We start from the raw sequence: 16,503 nt of genomic DNA, 5'->3' as shown, positions 1-16,503 counted from the left end.
CCATCTTAGCTGCTGCTCTTCAGCAGCAGGAATAAACTACTTCCTTTAATAAAAAAAATACTGCTGTATAGTTCATAACATTCCACACCCTGTTTTAAGACCACTCACTCAGCTCTCCTTTGGTGAGGGACTTAGCACGGCAGGTTTTGCCTTTTAAACTTTCTGGAAACTCACCCTCACAGGAAGGCCTGAAGATCTACCAGAGAAGGAAAGTAGGAACCTACTGCAGTGTGCAGGCAGAACTGCCATCTGCAGCCACCGCCAGAGTGACATCTCTGATACAGCTTCAGTGCACGATGACTACTCTCTAACACATCACCACCCCTGGGTTAACTCAGTAACCTGGCACAAAACCCTGGTGGTGCTGGGAGTGGTTTTTCCTCACCTCTACACTCAGCAGCGGAAATAGGCCCCCCCACCCCCAGCCAGTTCCACTCTGTCAGTGCCACAGCCACAGGTGGACACTGGGGGGATGTCAACAGCCTCACAGGCACCACAGGGGGGGTTTGTTTTACACACATAAGGCCACCTCCCTGAACACATACCACCCTTTCAGGACAAGTAGTTAAAACTGACAGAGTTGTGATTTATTAACATGAATTAAAATGCCCAACCAGTGCTGCAATGTGACAGTATATTAAAAAAAATTAAAGATCATATACTGTACTACTTTCACAAAGATCACACTTTTTTGTTTTGCAAAAGAGACGTATTATATACAATACTCTATCAAATGAAAGAAGCTTTAAGCAATTTTACAAGCAGAAGAAATACAGTATTTACAGCACTTGTCAGAGACATTAGAAACAGTCTATACATTAAATTACATTTTCTGCAAATAACTGATGAAACAAAAAGCCATGTCCACACCAAAACTATAAAAATCTGTATTGCATTGTCTTCTATCTCTATGCACACAAAGAACTGTTGACAGAAGAAAATGAAAAAAAAAAATGTTAGTGCCATCACTTCGCCTGTGTACTTATTTAATTACATATGTATAAAAGTAATATAGAAAACATTCACTAAATGAATTTAACTGCAACAATAAAATTTTAAAGATTATGCAGCATCAAACCTACTGCCAGAAAAAACAGCTGGAATGTTCACTTACAAAATAAAAAGGAATACCTAATACTGGCTTAACAGCACATTTTCAGGAATTTTAAAAAGCAAAAAATGGAAAGAATACAATGAAAGAGCACTGGTGTCTGCTTTTATACAAATTATCATGTACAAGCTTTAAAAAGTACCTTGAATAGGTACATATGAAATATACACAATTTATATTACAGAACATTTTAAAAATGTTTAGAGTCAAAGGGATCCATTTTAATGCCACCCTGAACCATGGTAATTGTTCTGAAAAGTAGGTGGCACCTGTGCTCGGTGAATGGGGATCTGTCCAGGCACGGGCGACGCCTGCTGCGGCCCCTGCACCCCGTGGGGAAGGGTTACGGAGCCGGGGTGGGGGCAGAACCCCGAAGCAGCAGGTGTTGCAATACTGTTTGGTCCTTGAGGTTGGATGTGAGGACCCTGACCAGGGAGTGGGCAATGAGGTCCTGTTCCAGCAGGCTGATGTTGAGGTCCAGGTCCTAATGTTGTGTGATGTGGGGCTTGCGAGGAATAGGAGGACACACTCGTGTGAGCGTTGGAAGGAAAATGGGAGGGTCCTTGATGAGATGGGTGGTGTAACCCTTGTGCTGATGCTGGGTGATGCCCCGAGCCTATAACGCTGGAGGGTGGGGGGGGAGGAGGGGGAGGTGCCGAGTTTACAACATGCTGGTGTTGTGCTTGCAAACCTTGGTGTCCAGTTGAAGGATGGGGAGGTTGGTGGTGGGGGAGAGGACCTGGTGGCGGAGGCGGTGGCGGCAAATGGTGTCCAGCAGCTTGAGAATGAATGTGCGATCCAGGAGCTACTGCCACAGCATGAACCGGACCGACAACGTGTGCTACAGAGTGCTGCTGATGAGTACTTTGCTGCTGTACAAGGTGAGGTCCTGGAGCAGGTGGTGGTGGAGGAGGAGGTGGAGCAGCAGACGCCGATGCCTGGTGATGAATACTGGGGTTCTGAGAGGGCAAAAAATGCCCTGCAGTTACATGGTGTCCTGGCACCGTTTGCTGACCCGCAGTGCCAGGAAGTGCTTGATTTGGTCCAGATGAGAACACAGTCTGTTGGGGTATGCTGCCCTTCAGCTGACTGTAACTCTGAAAGCTTCCAGAGGGCTGCTGGTTTTGATAGTAAGTAGAAGAGGGGGGTGGGGGGGGTGGGGGAGGTGGTGCACTGCTGTTCAAATTTTGTTGGTTAAACTGGCTGTAAGAAGCTGAAGATTGTCCTGAAGTTGTCTGAGTAAAGAGGGGTCCACTAGCCTGCTGCTGACTACTAGGCTGAAGGGTTGGTGCTGCTGGATAGAAGTTCCGGTGTGTTTCCCTCTGGGGCGTTCCAACTTGAGGTGACTGTGGATGATGAGGTCTGTATGGAGATCCCAACTGCTGTGAGTGAGGCTTTGGTGAAAGATAACCATGCTGCACAGGCGCGTGAGGAGTCGAGGACTTTGGAGGATTTTCTACGTGAGGTGAAGGGGGGCAATGCAGCTTCAAAGGTGCAGAAGGCAACTTCTGTGAATGTGACAGTTGCTCGGCAGAACTGCGCAGATGTGATTGAGATGGATGATTTTTTGAAAGTGCTTGGACGTTGTTTGTCAGCTGTTTTTGTTGCAGCTCGGATTTTGGATGATTCGCACATTCGGCCTCAGGTGCATTAGCTGCAGTTTCCCAGTGCGAATCTGGTTTTGTGAGTGTTTTCCCAAGTGACTGCGTTGAAACTACAGGACTCGGTGAAGAGGGCTAGGATGAAAATAAAGTAAGTTAGTGCAAAATAGTCAAAATATTCAACTATGCATCCATTAGAATGAAAAGAACTTCTCAGAATATTGTTCTCTTCCCCAATGGTGAAAAGAACTGTTGAGGCACAGGATATATATTTGGTCTAAGAAAAACAGCAACAGGAGATAAAAATAGTGTCTTGCTAAGTTTAAGTTAACAGGTACATTATCAATCATTCTTGAGCGTCAAGACTAGCAAGTATATTTTAAAGTAGTAACAGAAATATGACCCATCAGGTCAAAGTCAGAATCTGTTATTTGTTAAAAGTTTTCTGAGTCTGAAAGAAAGAATTCCAGACAAGACCATTTACAAAAATAAAGCCACTTTTAGAGTGATCTAACTTTGAAACTGGCATAAAGCAAGCAAACAGACTGAACATTGCAACCTGAATTACTTCATTTAATACTGTAGAGGCAGCTACTCAACATCTTTCTCTGTATCAGTGCCTCTACTGACAACCAGTGTCAAACCCTGACATAGCAAGAGCAAACTCCTGTTAAGGTGAGAAGTAGGCAGATCTGTTACTACTGTCAGTTCTGACCGCCACTTCTTCAGCATTCACCCTGCAGAACTGCGGTGATACTGAATCCACTGATACAATCTCTTCTGTGTCTACAGAACACAAGATCGTACATACACAGGAATAGCTACTGAAAGAACAGAACATAAACCAGCTTTTTAGCCTGTATGGACTACCGCACGTAGTTTCACAGGTGTTTACCTATGTTAAATTATTGCACAGATAGGTTACATACATGTTCATCTAAGAAGTACATCATGAGATTAACTTTTTTAAGTTAAATCAGAGATGTACGTACGTATTCATATGCATATTATACAACACATGTGCAAACCCATATGCACCTGCATACACTGTGCATTACCTTGCTTGCTTTTGACGGACTCTTACAAGTCTTTTGTGAAGTATCTGGGGACGGACATTCAGAAGTAGGCTCTGGATTTTCAGGATCAGGTTCTACAGACATAGAGACAAAAGTGGGAAAATCAAGTCTTTTGAGAAGATCGCTAAGCACTTTAATAGCTCTTTTGAAGGAAAATATAAAGTTGTTGTAAGAGACTATTCAGTATGTCAAGTGTCATACAAGGTCATCTGCTTACTGACCTTCCATAAATTCAGTGAAAGAAGGGACCTTAAGCTGCAACTGGGAAATGAGATTTGAATGAGATGAAGGTGTAGACTGAACATGAGACGGTGAGCATGGGCTACAAGGTGATTCTCCCCCTACAGATGAAGCAGACCCAAACATAATATTAGAATGAGTACGGACTACCATGGGGGAAACTGGTTAGATTTATCTACCTTCAACATCATAAATCAACTCACCACTATCCTTGTCTTTCCTATGATCACTGAGAAGTAAAGCTCGCTGATAACTTCGTTCTCTCACTTGTTCCACAGAGGTTGACGCAGTCCTGGAAGAGAGAAGCACATTTTAGATTTAAGAGGATGTACTCCCACAGACCAAATTTAAGACAATGTATATACAAATACTGGGTCAGCGGAAGTTTACAGTGTTGACTGCATGTAAGAGCCAAATAACTGGTTATACATAATGTGATTTGTTAAGTATTTTGTATCTATTTTCTCCCACTTTAAATATCCCCATTTCCTGCAACTGTGTTACAAAAACTGACAATACCTCCTAATATGGAAACACCACCTGTAGATCTGTGGGTTGGTTTTTTTTCCTGAACAGTTTAAAAATCAGAAACTACACTTCAAAAAATAAAGGTTGCAGGTACTGCTTCATATTCTCCATTTGTAGAAAACCATCTTCTTCCAAAGCTGGAAATAGTTTTGTTTTTTTTTTAAAGAAGAATTTGCTCTTTAATAGTGGATCCATAGTTGTAAATACTGCACAACCACAAATGTATCTCTGTTTAAGCTTCTACATTTAACTTGCCAGATAGAGGGTATATCTTCTCTCAAGATCAATTACATCTGACAATCACGATCTGATCAAGAACATAAACAACTGCACTCCACAAAATTCAATTTTTCTTTCAGGCAAGAACATACTGCATTACTCTACAATACTGTTGTACCGTTGAAAATTTTGGTGCTGTCTGCAGGATTACTGCAAAAACTTACCAATATATTCTTCCCTGTTTAGCCTGTTTTCCACATTCTTTCCTTACAGTAGAGTATGCAACTTTCTGCACACTGAACTTACAGCCCCTTTTCAGTGAAACTTTGAAGACTGCACTTACATTCTCCCTTCAATTGGCTCTACAAAACCCTTCTATTCTGTAATAGCTGGAGCATCTGAGCAGAAGGATGTTCAGCTCCTCCGCCCATGTTCATCCCCAACACTGTTAGGCCTTCACTACAGCATAAAGAACACCCGCAGCATTTATTTTGTGCTAGTAGCATTTTGGAGACAGAGTCACCACAGTGACCAAAAAACACAGTGGAAAATGTTGTACACGTTTATACAGACTGAAGTCATTTTATTTTCCCCCTTCACACCATCTCTCCCCAGGTTTTATGGTTGTTGGAGTATCTGGCATGGCATCCAACAGAGCATATTGTCTGCACACAGGGGAACCAATTAATGATCATAAACAGTGATGCAGGTATCACCACACGCTCTCTACCTGAGCAGAAGGAACCATTAGGCAGACTGCATGCAGCCCTGCACACTGCACTTACTTAAGCAACAACAAACACCACAAACACACTCGAGCCAAATCACCGAAAAACAGACTTCCTAAAGTCTTCTAGAAGCTTTTGCTAATCAATACAGATTATTCTCCTGTTCCATCCTTCCTCCCTACAGTACTTTCAGAACAGTTTTGCGATTTAAGATGAAAAATATTCCCCTCAGCCCACAGATGAAGCAGTGGAGATGCAAGGACATGAGCGCATAGCCAAGGTCATCAAAAATGGACTCAAATCTCACAGCCATGACAGCATCCTCTCCATCCTACTGCTGCTCCCTCCTCCACACACCTTAGCGAGCACACACAGCTCAACTTGTGCAATGGTGGAAGGAGCACGCCTACTCATTGATACCATTTTCTAGAGATTTACAACTGTACTTTACCTACGCAATTTTCTAATCTACAGAACTAGGCAACTTGTCTTGCTCAAACCAATACCTATTTTGCTCTTAGAAAACAAAAAAAGCAAAGCAGAATGAAAATAAGTTAACCAGTATCTTATGGGTAATTTTTCATACATTCTAATCTTTATGAGGTATCTGCTCTATTTCTGAGGAAAGCAGTAAGACAACTCTTTACTAATCTGAAAGAAGGGCTTCCAATCAGTAATCTGCAGCTGCACCCTTATCAACGAAAACCAGATTTCAAATAGAAAAGACTCAGAATTAAGTAATTAATTCTTCAGCACTTTGGTCCTATAGTTTTGCGGCTTACCACTGAACTTCTGGTTCATTCTTCTCACTGGAAGGCGATTCCTTAATTGCACAGTTGTTGCCAATGTCTTCTGGAGCTGCATTATAAACAGTAGTTGGCAGTGGTAAAGGTAAGCTTGCAGCATTATCAGTTTGCTCCCCATTTTCACCACTGTTGTTATACCCATCATTAGCACCGTTGTTACTACTTGTATTTCCTCCACCAGCAGCATGAGGAGATACTGTAACCAGAGGGAAGTTTTCTGTCTTTGAGCCACTTTTTCTAGCTTCTCGTTGTCTCTTACGGTATTCTAATAAGGATACCTAGGGAGAAAAAAACAAAACAAAAAACAACCACCCAAACATTAGAAAGGAAGTTCACTTGTTTCTTTTCTGACACTTCTGATTAAATGTATTCTTTCAGTAAGACATACCATTTACTTGGTTCTAGAAGAAAATGCAGATAGATTAATTGAAGATATTTCACCGCATCTGCAGTGAATTTACAGAGTACTGAGCAACTAATGACTATAAGGACAATGTAAAGAAAAGCTACTACCAAGAGAAGGAAGTATGCATTTTGCCTCAGGGAAGAAGATGATGATGATGCAGGTCAGCAAAAGGGCTACTGCTGAAATCATACTGTTAGTTGAAGCTACAAAGGACTTTACAGCTCTTCCTGGAACTGCAGCATTAGGGAGAGCATACTGATACAGTAGAGCTAATTTTAAGAGGTGTCACATTGTGGTCTCAGTCCGACTCCCTCATAAGAAAAACCCACCACACTTCTGCCTCACTGTACTATACATAAATCAAAAGATTCTCTAAGCTTTTCATAGATTTTTCTTAACATATATAATTCACAACTTAAAGTTTCATTCTTTTCCCAGTTTATTTTGAATGTGTCTTCACTGCACTCTAAAAGAGACTGATTAAGAACATATTTTAATGCTAAATTCCAAGTAAAGTTTATTACCAAAAATGATGACACATGAAGGGAGAAGTGGTTTCTACTTTATATATATATAAAAATCACTACACAGAATCTTCCATAGAATAGAAAACAGTTTAAATGTTAGTAAGTTACCTTCAGTAAGAAAAATGTATTTTCAAATGTTTTCACTATGTATCTTCAGGATTTGAAGCAGAACGCTGAAATACTGACCTTCAGACCTACTTTATTCAGTAAGGAAACTGGTTTGGAAAAAGTGACATTTAATGTCTTTATATCTTTTCTTCCAGTTATCAGCAACCTACTCTGAACCATGAAGCATCCAAAACAAGAAGCTAAGTACAATAATGAAAAAAATTCACATTTAACTGGCTTAGTCCTCAATAAAAGCAGACATCCATTTCTACACAGAGAAAGAAAGCAAGGCAGCATGCTTCTTTTTGCAGTCCTAGGTTTTTCTGTTTGTTTTTAAACAGATCTATCCATTAAAACTCATCTATATGTCGGGGTAAGAAAAGTTAAAAATAAATATTTAATTTTTCATGTAAGAAAGTTTAGGTTTTAAGAACTGAATTTGAGTCTTCATAAAAGAAAGTTTAGATTAAGAACCAATCTTACTTTGAAACAATTTATATTATTTCCACATCACATGACTGGGATCCCTTGAAGAATATTGCTTTAAAGAAAGCTTAAGTATTAAGAATGGATGAAATCTATGCATTGTGGCCACTACACACAGGACCGTATTGAAATGGGATGAACTTGTATAATGGTGAAAAAAACAGAGGAGCAAATACCCATAGAAATGTTGAAATATGCAAAAACCTCCTTTAACAACTACATAAGGACATGAATGTCTTATGTGATCCTAGGGAAAAGGTTCGATTATCCTCCTATAAAATTCCTGAATTCTTACCTTTCCTTAGGTGAGACTCCCACCCCAGTTTTTACACTGTAAAAAGTTGCATTTTTTTGTGTGTCCTTGGAAAGCCTAAACCCCATTCTTTCAGACAGATGTAATTTTCTCTGGTTACTGCTTCAAACTGAGACTTTTAGACAGAAACCCTGGGGTGGCTGTCAGGGGGAAACCACGCCTTTTTTCATTTGGAGATTAGTGTAGCATAAGCCCTCAGCAGTAATAACCAGAAAAAAATCCTTGTCAGCAAGAGAAAGGGGGGAGGGTTACTGAAGCACTAAGTGTTGCTAGGATTTGAAAAGAAATTAATTTGAAGAATGTGAAGCTACAGAACTTTTTTGCTTATTTTTTTTGTCTTTGCCAAAACAGCAGGGCTACAGTGACACTCATGGGATCTAAAAAATTCTCAGGGTCAGGACCAGGTAAGAACAGAGCTCCTACTATCTTGCTTCAGTTATGTCTTAGTTTGAAGCAGTGTAAACAAAAAAACCCAGTTCCAATGGAGAACTCTGGAAGGAAGAATCGTGAGTGCTCCCTAGCAGGATGCCCCAGAGCACACACATTGTGACGCCCCTGCCCCCCGATCATTATTTCCTTAAAGAAAATAAATCACATCTTTCAAACAAGAAAGATTACCAGTCTGTTGTAAGACAGAACCAGCAAGCTGCTGCATTGGAGACTATTGCTTTCCATGTTTGTCATCCTTTCTGCAAGGAGCAAAGGGAGTCTAACCCGACAGTAAAGTGCAGTCAAAGACAGTTACGCAGGGTAACTTCCAATTCTGGTTTCAGTTGCCCATGACCACACAACTTACCTACAAGAACTGTTTTCATGAGAGTAGCAAATTTAGATTGTGCTTATTTTTCAAACACAGAAAAAGAAATTAAGCCAAGAAAAAGATTTCTTGGAACTGAGGAGTCCTGTGCAGTGCTAACAGTGAAAGCAAGATACCTTAAGTATATAAAACCCAGAATTTTAAAGTCTCAGTATCATAAATCTCTTTGTGCAATTTCTTGCAGTAATTCATAACAAATGTTCACAGTGTATGATCTCTATGATGCTAGTATACATTCTGTGTAAGAGAATATTGTAATACTTCATGGCATAAGCAACCATCTTCAAACCTGAAAAGCAATTACTTATTGAGCAATTAATTTAAGACTCGCATGAAATAGAAGTGAATTTGTATCTATTACTTGGGGAAAAAAAATAAATTTACTAATGGGCATATGCAACTTTACTCTTTGCTCTTCATTATTTCCCCTAATAATGTCTACTACATTGTAGTATCTAAAGATAAGCCATCAGTTGTTTTTTAGTATTTTTTTTTTCTGTAATAGAAATATCATTAGTAGACTATGTAAGACAGACCAAATGATTCTTAAAATTATAACCTTTTTCTTTTGTGGAGGATTCTGGGGTGTGCAATTTCCATCCATCAAGTTGTCGTTATTGACAGTCCTTCCAAAGCCAGATGCAATTCCATCTTCTGAAGTACAAAAAACAGATGCTTCCATGAACATGCCTCTAGCATCGTCTTGAATCAGGCACTTTGACTCGCTTATTCTGAATCCACCTCCTACCTCCAACTGATGTGAAGGGGTCAAGTCCCTCAAATTAGAATTCATTGAGAAATTTACACCTGTCCTATCGGGACTTTTTACCCAGGAAGAATAAATTGTGCCCCGTCCACAATGAGCAGTTTCTAATTGGCTGTTTGAATCAGTCCTATCATGTGTGGGGGCTTCCAGGTTTTTATGCAGTGCACTTTGCTCAATTACTTCGAGTCCCAGCTGGAGGTCTGACACAGATTCCATCTCTCCAGTGCACTGCCGCGTGACATCAGTCCTATTCCTTGGACTGGAATATCCAATAGTCTTTATTTCTTGCAGGCCCATTTCTGTCAGGTTGGAATTTCTGAAGGAATTCAGTGCTAGAATTGATGCTCTGTCATATCCCTGTGTGAAGAAAAAGCATGTCAACTATTTTTCCACACTCCCAACAAAACTGCAACATTCTGACATTCAGTTGTCCCTGTAAATGAGATTAAAGGCCTTCTAGTACCATGAATTTATCTATTTTTAAGAAACAGTTCTACAGCCAGACACTTATTTCTACTACTGCCATGTATTAGGTAAAAGCATTTTAATAAAATGCACATTAACCGAAGTCAGAATAAACTTCAAATGCAAGGTTTTATTTATGACTGGCAGAGGAAGGGGAGGAGCTTCAACAGGATCAAGTCCCTGGCCAGGAAGTTACAAAGCACTTGCTTCAATTCAACATAAAAGGGATCCTCAGTGTTGAAACATTTCTTTCAAGAAGAAAAAAAAAGGGGGGGACCAAAAGGAAAACCTTTTCTGAGACACTTTCAAATTTTGAGACAATATTAAAACCAGTATGCTGTAGAAGGAAAAAAGATTTTTTTATTTTTGTACTTCTTAACTGTATTGATCATGAAAAACCCAGCATATATCAATGGCTGGAAGTAGATTTTCTAAACCAGCATGTTTTTAAGTCTTCATGAATCCTTTTTAAATTATTTCTATTACAAAGCAAAAGTTCCTAAGTAAAACCCCAAGTCGGACAACCATTAAAATACACAATTACAGTAGTTTAGAAGTAATTGTTAAATTCAGTTGACAGCTGTAACTGTATGAAAAATTTTGTGTATTTCAGCATTTATTAAGATTTTGACCTAAAAAATTATACATATGTGCTTAACTCCCAGGGGAGAGTATTTAGATCATTCATTTACATGACTCACCGGAAGAAGTGAAAGTCTCCATTAGTATAACCCGCTAAATCTTTTTGTTACTTATTTTTACCTCTTCCTTTTAAGTGCCATTAAGTTTACGGTTCAACACCTTTACATAAATTGTGTAGTTATCACACCAAGTTCGAGCTCCACATTGCTGTGGAACATTTCCTCACTCTCCTGCGCTGGGCCAAAGGGTCCCCATGGGAGTTCTCATGCTTCACTGTCCTCGAGTGGCCCGGCCACTGGCCTCAGCCCCACAGCAGAACACATCCACCCCCAGGCTGGGAGTACCAGGGCACGTTCCAACAGCACTTGCTGTTCCTGAACTAATCCACCTAAACCCATTTATTACATATCTGCTGTGCTCTCTGAGCATAAGGCTCAACAGAAACAATTAAGAGATGCTGGTAACAAGGAGAAATGTTAACTGAAACCTAACTACAGCCTGAAAAGCACAAGTGGTGTTGTTCTTTTCTGATCTATAAATTGCAGCAGTTACTCCTTTCCATGACAGCCATCAGGTTTTTTAAGCAATATAGAAAAAGAGGAGAGAGATACCAGTTTAAAATAGAAAATGAAATAGGTAAAGTGGAAATACAAAATAATAAGCAAATAAAACCTGTAGAGAAGTCATCCTTTACATTCCAGGAAACTTGCAATGGCTGGTGAAAAACACTCACTGAGAACAGCACAGCCATAAAGGTGAAATCAAGACACCATTTGCAGTTTTTGGCAAATATCCTTACCTCTTGACTGTAAGCTCGCCTTTTTATTTCTGGGGAACTGTCAGGTGAGGAAATATTCTAAATAAATAAGAAGAAACTGCAAGTCAATTTCCTTTTTAGCCTGGAGAAACATAAAACACCTCCTTGTAGGAGGAGTACAAATACTGCTTTACACTAGAATGTGTAAACACATTCTCTGAACACAATTAAATTTGTTACAAATCTCACCTCAAAGTGCATGGTATTTCCATGTATACATGGAGTTACAGGAGTAACTGGTGAATATATGGGTTTGTAACCATTTCTACAAGCTTCATCTTCTGTTTTTACCCTAGGAGGAGTAGCAAACAACGATGGCTCGGAGGCAGTGATGTCAGTATGAGTTGGTGTGGCATATGGAGAAGGAGTAGGTGTGGAGGTTTCTGAGAATGCAGACTCTAACAGCTGATACAGTCTTCGTTTTTTTAGTGGTGTCGTCAGATCTGTGTGTTAAAATTAGGAAAAAAGCTAGAAGAGATCTAGGTATAGTAATCACTTACAGTTGTTCAAGTACTTCATGTAATGAAATTATGAACTCCACATTAAAAAATTAGTAAGATTACAAAAATCTCTTAAGGGCAAGCTTCCTGAAAGACGAACTCTTAACACCCTACAGATAGATCAGTAACTGAAATTCGTGTGCTAGGATGATGGGAAGCACTGTTTACGTTTCCAGAAAAGGGAACGTCAACTTCTATGCATTTTTAAGACTGTTCAGCTGGAAAGTGGAAATTCAAAGTTCCAGACTATACACAGGAATCATAGGAGATGCTCCATATCCTTACGGAAGTGTTTAGTTTTTAGCATGTTCCCATGTTGTATTATGCCTACAAGACTACACACAGCTTTTCCCCTGTGCGCAACATAGGCCCAATGAATTTAAAAGGAATTCTGAATAAAACAGCATGGAAAATGAATTTATAATCTAACCTCTTAATATACTCTTAGTCAAAAACATTAGTCTTTTGCTGACTGGAAACCCTATGAAATACGGTGGTTACTTATCTAGTATCAATTATACATTAAAGGGGGAAAAAAATCCCAACCACTATGCAACTAAGCATTTCCTTCAAAGTAAGTATCAGGAAACAGTGCAAATAACCCTGGCATTTTCATTAACTCATCACTTTAAAAACCACGGTCCTCCACATTTAACTACTTTGGCATAGCTCTTATGTACCGTATTAGTAAAAGCTTCACCTGTTAAGGAACAGCTGTCATTCAGTAACAAAAGACTTTTATTTTCACCATTGATGGCTGGACTTCTAGATCTCTCTTGCGATGGTGAATTAAATCTATCAATCATTGTCGAATTTTCTTCTTCCAAAGCCTGCTTCAACCAACGCTGTAATAAAACAAGTTCAAATCAGTGACTTAACAGTTTAATGCTAAATGTTTCAAAACACCTTACACATGACAGAACTGGTTTGCCAACCAGCTTTTTTCTGCCTGAATTCGTGCTAGCAAATAAAGGCTTATTTTTAATTAATATGGGATGGGGAGCCATAATGAAAAGAAGCATTACCTTCTTACAAGAGCCAGTAATGTTTTCCACAGGTTCTTTTTTCCTCCTCTTTTCTGAAAGGAATGGTGAAGTAAAACGAATATAGTGCTTTGGAGTTGAATACACATGTGGACTGTAAGTGAGACCTGGTAAAGAATTCAGTTGAGTAGCCAGAACTTCAGGGTCGGTAGTTATGCGTAGAGGCCTTTCTGATACACTGTCTGTAGGCTTCCCTGTTTTATCACTCTTCTCACTTAACCATTCACTGACCAAGTGCTAAACAGAGAGAGAGAAAACGTTAGTGTTTTGTGAGTGTTTTTGTCAGTGACTTTTAGAAATTTAGTCTAATTGTTCACCTAGTCAACTGTTACACAAACCAGAAAACAGCTAGTTTCCAGGCTGCAAGTTTAAAAAAAACCAACACACACGGCAAGAATGAGGACAATTTTAGTAAAATAACAGGGACAGCAGAAGGAATCAGTATAGACTTGCTCTACATACCAAAGTTTTGGGGGTTTTGGTTTTGTTGGGGTTTTTTTGTAAACTAACATTTAGTTCTTTCGTATTTAATTCTCACTGAACGTACTATACAAGTGCCCAGATCAACTGTACTTACAATGTGAATTTAGTAACAGAATTCCAAGACAAATTTTAGGTTTGTGCCTGAGTACCTAAGCTGAGGGGCAATAGTAACATTAACAGCACAAAGTTAAGTAAATTCTTCATCAGATTTCCATACTGTCAGGACCGTGCTTCAGACAACGTGTCAGGCAGACGGCTTGAACATTCTTCATTATTGTAGTTGTATTAAATTACAACACATTTACTATGGCACACTTGTCAAAAAAGGGTATTCTTTGCTAGCTAGTTCAGTGTTTTTGAAAAACGTACCACTGGATTTTAGTTCTTATTAACAGAAAAACTAACCTCCTAAATTTTACAATGGTTCAAAGTTAAAGACGTGCAAAAATAGCACATTAAATATTACTAATATGATATTAAGACTGTAACACAGATTATCATAATATATTGAATTTTAAGTTGCTTGTCTTTTACAAACCTATTTATTAATTCATTTTTAAAAGCAGGACTTTCTCCTTACGTAGGGTACACTGGGTACAATACAATGAGACATTTCACAGACATTTATCCTTAATACTATGAAACAGCAAAAAGTGCAGTAATGTTCAGACTTCTCAGGCATCTTCCTTCTTTTTTGCTATGCAACACACAAAAAAGGAAGAAAGATTCTAGTCTCCCCTCTGACAAAAATTTAACAGTGATGCAATAAGCAGCGGTGAGATGACTCAGGTGCCTTTGGAAAAAAATTAAAGTTAAGTATGTTTGGGGATTTAAGATAAAACCATCTGAAATTGTTACTGTTCATTTGACAAGAAGTTTCAACGTATGACTTCCTTCCCGTTCCTCTCCACTGAATAACATTTTCAGAACTTGTAAAGCATGCTGAAAAGTCACTTTTTAATGCAGTCTTTTCTGCTTTATTCACACTTACAGATTTAAGATTTTTTCAAGTGTCTTTAAGTATTGTGGCGTTGCTTCAAGCTTTTTGCAATGCAGTCCAATAAAAAATTAAAAACAAAGCACTGAAGAGTGTAAAGAATCTTCCCTCCAAACATGCACATCAATTTTGAGTGCTTAAATCCATTCACTTCAGAACAGACATCTCAGAAACGCTAGAAGTTAATGATTTCTTTTGAGATACTCTGTTTGCTACCATTAAAATACCTTCTAAAGCATATGATGAGCAAAGGAAGGAAAGGCAACTTTTATTTCCTTTTAAATTAACAGTTTCAATTATGTTTTGATTATGTATATTATTTCAGCCAATTTAATAAGTACCTCCCTTAGAAAACATCTGTTCCAAAACTGTTCTAAAAGATATACTTTGGAAGTCTCTTTAAAATCCAGAGTAACTTCTACCAATGGACGTTACACATACCTTTTTTAATCTCTTAATTTACCAGTGAGTGGCTATGTAATGGTGATTTTTAAATAAATGAGTCAACATATTTTTAAATATATATAGTTGCATACTGATGCAGCAGCCTAAAATTTTTTAAAACTCTGTTAAAAGTCCATCCTCTTCTTCCCATTCCTTAAGAGACATACCTTCTTTGTTTTAGGATACTTAGTAGGGCATTTATTAAGTGCTGGAGCTTCCGTTTCAGTAACCATTTCTGTAACAACAGTTTCTGTTTCAGGCTCAGCTACCAGTGCAGCATTCTCAGTTTCATTATGCTGTGAAGTTACTTCCACGTCAGGAGAAGATGGCTGGATATCAGAACACATGCTGACAGTTCTGTGTCGTCTACGTTGCTGTCCAATGTGAGTTCTACTCCGTGAGAAGCTTTTTCTCTGTTTAGCTCTATTAACTTTGGCTGGGGTAGGCTTGGTGGCAGTTTCTTCTTTTGCTGGTTCCTGGTACAACAGAAAATTCTAGTAAACAGATCCCACATACGTCTAAAACTATGTCTCTTTGTTAAAACAAGATGTCAATCTGCCCTTCCTTTACAGATCCAAAAAGCTTCTATTCTCATTTTTGTTGTCAGAACTAAAATACTTCCGAGACAATATTTCTATCCTTCTTCATGGCAAACCACAAGATTTCCTGTATTTTCCTCCCAAGCACCTATTGTATCACTGGCAGTGTATTCACACACACACAACAGTCACTGGTCAGATCACCACAGATGTAAGAACTGCCATACCACGTTCATTCATCCATAAGCTACAAATCAGCTGCTTACATCATGATGTCTTTCAGTCCAATATCCTTTTGGTAATTTATAGTTTACTAAGTGTTTAGCATTGTCACAAAAGGTACTTAACAGCATGCTGACAGAAATTATCCAGGGAAGCAACCCGAACTGAGAATTTGTAGGAGTATTTGCAAGGTAAGAAGCATCCAGCAACAACAGAGTAAAAAATTGTTTATGAAACATTAAGTATCATCTGCAAGAACTCAGAACAAACTATGCCTTAATAATTCCTTTCCTTTAAAAGAAAAGAAAGGATTATAATCTGTTCCTGAACAACCCACTGAAGAAGCAAGTTGTTCTCCACTGGTTATAGAGGGTGCCTAAGGAAAGCCACCTCCTGTGGCTAAAGTCAGCATCAGTAAACACCTCCCATCCTGAACTTCACATTCAGACTTCAAATTCATACAGCTGGTGTGTGTGTGCACATTTGTCTAAACAAATGTAAATGAAATTCCTTATAAACGAATTCTATACATATTTTCTTGAAAAAAAAAATCAGAAGCTAACGTAATATAATGTCAAAGAACTAGACAGATTTTGGTCAAATACATTTGAGTTCAGAG

At 38.8% G+C, this 16,503-nt stretch overlaps 1 protein-coding gene across 3 annotated transcripts in view; it reads right to left on the bottom strand.

Moving 5' to 3' along the window:
• Window positions 1-577: 577 nt before the first annotated feature.
• The window catches only part of KMT2E (lysine methyltransferase 2E (inactive)), a 62,123-nt gene continuing 46,197 nt past the window's right edge, over window positions 578-16,503 (bottom strand). For 2 of the 3 annotated variants that reach the window (XM_059816011.1, XM_059816012.1), the window contains 11 exons: window positions 15,291-15,599; window positions 13,182-13,436; window positions 12,857-13,001; window positions 11,846-12,099; window positions 11,639-11,695; window positions 9,526-10,089; window positions 6,286-6,587; window positions 4,232-4,320; window positions 4,010-4,129; window positions 3,771-3,862; window positions 578-2,847 (listed from right to left, as the gene is read on the bottom strand). In XM_059816011.1, coding sequence (XP_059671994.1) covers window positions 1,333-2,847; window positions 3,771-3,862; window positions 4,010-4,129; window positions 4,232-4,320; window positions 6,286-6,587; window positions 9,526-10,089; window positions 11,639-11,695; window positions 11,846-12,099; window positions 12,857-13,001; window positions 13,182-13,436; window positions 15,291-15,599 — 3,702 coding nt within the window. In that variant the 3' untranslated portion in view covers window positions 578-1,332. The remainder of the gene's footprint in view (window positions 2,848-3,770; window positions 3,863-4,009; window positions 4,130-4,231; window positions 4,321-6,285; window positions 6,588-9,525; window positions 10,090-11,638; window positions 11,696-11,845; window positions 12,100-12,856; window positions 13,002-13,181; window positions 13,437-15,290; window positions 15,600-16,503) is intronic. The other variant, XM_059816013.1, reaches the window with a different exon arrangement.

This window comes from Gavia stellata, chromosome 4 (assembly GCF_030936135.1).
Source record: "Gavia stellata isolate bGavSte3 chromosome 4, bGavSte3.hap2, whole genome shotgun sequence".
NCBI lineage: Eukaryota > Metazoa > Chordata > Aves > Gaviiformes > Gaviidae > Gavia > Gavia stellata.
The sequence above is the reverse complement of the archived record's forward strand: the minus strand, read 5'-3'. Positions and strand labels throughout refer to the sequence as shown.